Below are 4,442 nucleotides of genomic sequence, written 5' to 3' on the forward strand. Positions count from 1 at the left end.
CTTTTACATGTAGTTGAAAATCACTACATGTACATGCAGACAGGGTCATGCATTATATTACATATTAACATATTAGCTGTGCCACAGAAGACACTGCAGTTATTTTTCTCTCTCTTTGTATCCACCCACTTTGAATTGGCAGCATAAAGATTATATACAATGTGCCACAGGTTGTGCTTTGGTATTCCTTGCCAGGGTTTGAATTGATCTCATGCCACTCTACCCACACTGTAAATGAGATAAAATAGTTCCCTTCTGTAAGACAGTAATTTAATTTCTTTTTAGTCAGATTTTAATTTTTTTTTTTTCAAATATGAAAAAAAAACTGAAGCAGGTCAATTTGACAACCAAGAAATTAAATTGGTGTGGTCTGAGTTTTTGTGGCTGTCCTGCACATTTACAAGCTTTAAGTTCGAATTCACCTTGTCCAGACATCTCTCCTCCTCCTGTCTGTTCTCCTGTGTGTTCACATCTAGCGGGTACTTGGTGGCAGGAAACGGTGCACTGGGCCAGTCCAGGGCCGGCACATCCACCTTGTGGAGTGGTGCTGCATGTGAGCTACTAGAGCAGCCTGCAAGTACACATTGTCAAACTCTTCATGGGTACAGACATGTTTTTTTAATAAGCCGTTTTTTTATAAGCCATGTTTTATAGGAAGCCTCTAGGAATGTGGCACAACAGGACAGTTATTGAATAAACTTGGATTTCTTTTATTTCTGAATTCTAATAAAATTGTCTTGACTTATAGTTGCCCTGTCTCTAAGTTAATAGGACCACAGGATAGCTGCTCGTAGATACAAATAAAGTCAAGTCAAAAGTCAAACTTTGTGATGTAGATGAAATTTTAAAGTGTAATGTTACATGTAATCTAATGGTTGTTATCCTGTATGGAGGCACGAATCATCAAAGCAAATAGCTTGTAGTCTTATTTCTTATTACTAGGAGATTACATGTCAAGTTGGGGGCTAAGGAATTGCATTATAAGACCCTGCATGTGGTAGCAAAACAAATTTGTTTCTTTTTTCTATTCCAATTATCTTTGACATATGGATACATTGGATCCCAGGATATTTGTGTCCTCCCATATAGTCCATGTGAAGTTAACAGTACATAGAGAATACCTATGGTTCGGCCATGGAATCCACCTTTGAAGCCTAATATTGACAAATTTGGGCTGCCTGGTGCCTGGAAATGGGAAGAAGAAGTGCATATGAACAAGACTTAAACTGAGACTACGTGGAGGCACACATGTACACATAGCACAATCTGCATGAAGTAAGGAGCATTCTGTCATAAAGCATTTACTAACAGCATGTTACTAATTGCTTTAGGCATTATGTTTGCAACTGCATACTGGTTATTTATCTTAAAATGCTAAAAGTTTATCTGCTTTGAGAAGAATAATCAGGACACCATCTGTTCATGCTGCAAAGACATCATCTAAGTTTCCCCAGTGTATCACACACATTTGAAGTTTTGTGTACGTGACCTTGAAGTTTGACTAAAGTTTCTACCTCATGTCTCATACATGACTCCAGTTCTTCTTCAGTGTGAATGAGACTGCCTCTTTGTTTGGCCTGAAGGAACAAGACTCAATGGTGTAAAAATGTTGTATCAGCAACATGAACATGAACAATACATGTAACGGATTTAAAGTAGCTGTCCATTGGTATTTCTATCCATTTTCAGGCCGTTAGCAGCCCAGATCTGAACATTTTGAGCTTCAAAGCCAAAGGTGAATTTCTTGCCAGATTCATGTATGCTGGCTCTCTGAGGATCAATATACATGTATATAGTGAGACCGTGTGGGGAACATTGAAAGCAACCTTATCCACCACCTTATGTTACACTAGTCTTACATTGAAGCTTTAAAAATATATGGAAGTTGTTTTTTTTATATTGAATAGAATGTAAATTGCAATCTTGTTGAATACTTGTAAGTCATCATCTAACATTATGCCTATGACAGCTACTCCAGGTATAACGTAATATAAGGGGGTTAATTCAATGTGAAAATGGGTGTGAGTGCTCAGTGTGAAATGATGCCAGTTATAAATAATCTACAGTAGGAACATTAGGCCATGGTAATCACTTATCGACCCTTGACTTTTGGAGGCCTCAGTTGGGAATTCTGAGAGAGCCGATTACATGTATCCTTACCCTGTACCAGAAGAAGACAGCCTTGAAAGCATTCTCGTTAGCACAGGTGCCACATGCCATTGTCTGCACCTGACTGAGCCCAGGAGGAGCCACCTGGAGGTTAGGATTAAGATCATCATACAAAAATGTTCATAAAATACATCTTAGGTAACGTTACATGTAAACTACAGATATTTTATTAGTTATGACACTGTCTTCACAGACTGACCTGAACTGAAATAACATAGCCTTTACAGGTGACCACCAACATGTATGCACAAGAACCACCAGTCCTGTTCATTGTGGCTTTTAGATGGTCCCATCCCAATGTCGACACATGCATTAAGAATCCTGTTGATCATGTAGGTGTGTGTACTGGATTCCCTCAACTACCCAAAAACTTCTTGAGTTCTTGTCTAAAGTTGATGTTAAGTTATAGACCCTCATTGTTTGAGCTCCTTGCATTCATTTTATTTATTTATTTTTTTTAATTCTTACCGACAAAAGTTTCTGCAAAGTGTCAGGGAAGTCAACAGGGGGCAGCACTCCCAGTGCAGGACGGTTTGCGAACGCGCTCTGGATAAATATACATGAAATACATCCTGATTATTAGTAATTCTTCCGTGATAGGTTATCATGCATGCTACCCAGGTACTACATGTTCTATGTCACCAAAGTGTTTTGCACGATGGTTGTTTGTGGTGTCAGCATTGGATAACCTTGAAAAGAAATGAAAGCTCAACAGATCCTGGTATTGCATGGCAGGAAACGTGCATATAAATTTCAACATGACACGTACAGATTTCTGATGTGAATGATTAAAAGTAGACAGACTCACCAAGTTGCTTTCATCAGCAAGAGCAAAAACAATGGCAGGATGGTTGTATCCTGGAATGTTAAAATGTCTTTATTTCAATTATCCTGGAAGTATTATAACATATGAAAACAGTGTCAGAAATTCTATGCATTACACACACTTAGTGTTCCCAATTATAGTTTCCAAATCCTACATCCTACTCATGTGGAGCTGAGTGAGTGAGTGAGTGAGTGAGTGAGTGAGTGAGTGAGTGAGTGAGTGAGTGAGTGAGTGAGTGAGTGAGTGAGTGAGTGAGTGAGTGAGTGAGTGAGTGAGTGAGTGAGTGAGTGAGTGAGTGAGTGAGTGAGTGAGTGAGTGAGTGAGTGAGTGGGTGAGTGGGTGAGTGAGTGAGTCCTACATCCTCTGCATCCTCTCTGCTATTTGCGGAGAGGATGTAGGTCTTGGGAGCTGTAAGAGGACTGGTAACCTGAGGCTACCAGGTTTCTATATGCAGAACTAGACTCCACAATGTTACAAAGGAAGTATATAATACCCAGAGGTAGAGAGGCTATTTGGCTGTACACATCCAGCAGTCTGTTCCCATCTGCATCCACCAGCCAGTTTCCTCTGCTCTTCTTAAAATCACAGAAAAACTGAACTGCCTCCGTGTTCTGGAATCAAGTCGTTGGATAAATTTTTACCCAGGATTCTGCTTTCTGACACCCCTATGTTCCGACTTTATGAGAGTTAACTTTACAAAATTAATGTACAATGCATATACTAAGGGTTGTTGGATCATACATTGTAGGTTGAGTTGTCGGAACTTCGGGTTGTCACCGTTTAAACAGTCAGAAATTTCAGTGTCTTTGATGTTCATACACAATAATGTAATGTCAGAAATCTTAGAAATTCAAAAGTTGTATTTTATCAGTATTTTACCTGAATGGTGTCCAAGGATTCCAGCAGCATCTGCCACAAACAGAGTATGATGTTAGCAGCACACTGTGTACTTACTGAATCACAATTGCTTCATTCAACCCACAATGTTATGTCACCTATTTGATTGAGGTATTACATGTATAAAGGTAGTGACCAAATCTCTTCATTTAATTAACTTTTACTCATATCTGACTTGCACAGATGGGGGTCACCTTGGAGCGAGGCCCTGGAACCTGTGTAACGAGATGTGGTCCATCATAGTCATAGTCGTCTGGGAGCAGCTTCCGATGTGCAGACTGGGAGACACACCTAACTGCTGCATGGGGGGGTCAAGGGAAAAAAGATGCTATTTTCTTTACTCTGTAGAACACTCAAATTATGATAATTGGACTTACTGGTCATAATTTTAGATTCCTTCACACAACACATTTCAGTGGACTGTCTAACTGCCACCTTCTTGACAACCAAAATGTTAAGTAAAGGTAAAGCAGTGACCCTCATCTGAGGTGAAGAATTAAATGCAAAACAAAACATTGAAAGGCTAGGTATAAATTTTGGCTGTGTTGAA

The 4,442-nt window shown here is 39.4% G+C and overlaps 1 protein-coding gene across 1 annotated transcript in view; it reads right to left on the bottom strand.

Annotated features, from left to right (window-relative positions):
- Positions 1 to 4,442, bottom strand: part of LOC109483969 (4-aminobutyrate aminotransferase, mitochondrial-like) — a 23,140-nt gene that overhangs the window by 10,438 nt on the left and 8,260 nt on the right. Inside the window, exons 8-11 of the mRNA XM_019787129.1 lie at positions 2,161 to 2,253; positions 1,515 to 1,577; positions 1,122 to 1,185; positions 423 to 571 (exon numbers count right to left, since the gene is read on the bottom strand). Of these exons, the coding sequence (XP_019642688.1) occupies positions 423 to 571; positions 1,122 to 1,185; positions 1,515 to 1,577; positions 2,161 to 2,253 (369 nt within the window). The remainder of the gene's footprint in view (positions 1 to 422; positions 572 to 1,121; positions 1,186 to 1,514; positions 1,578 to 2,160; positions 2,254 to 4,442) is intronic.

The sequence above is a fragment of the Branchiostoma belcheri genome, unplaced genomic scaffold (assembly GCF_001625305.1).
Source record: "Branchiostoma belcheri isolate BF01 breed outbred unplaced genomic scaffold, Haploidv18h27 scaffold11, whole genome shotgun sequence".
Classification (NCBI taxonomy): Eukaryota; Metazoa; Chordata; class Leptocardii; order Amphioxiformes; family Branchiostomatidae; genus Branchiostoma; species Branchiostoma belcheri.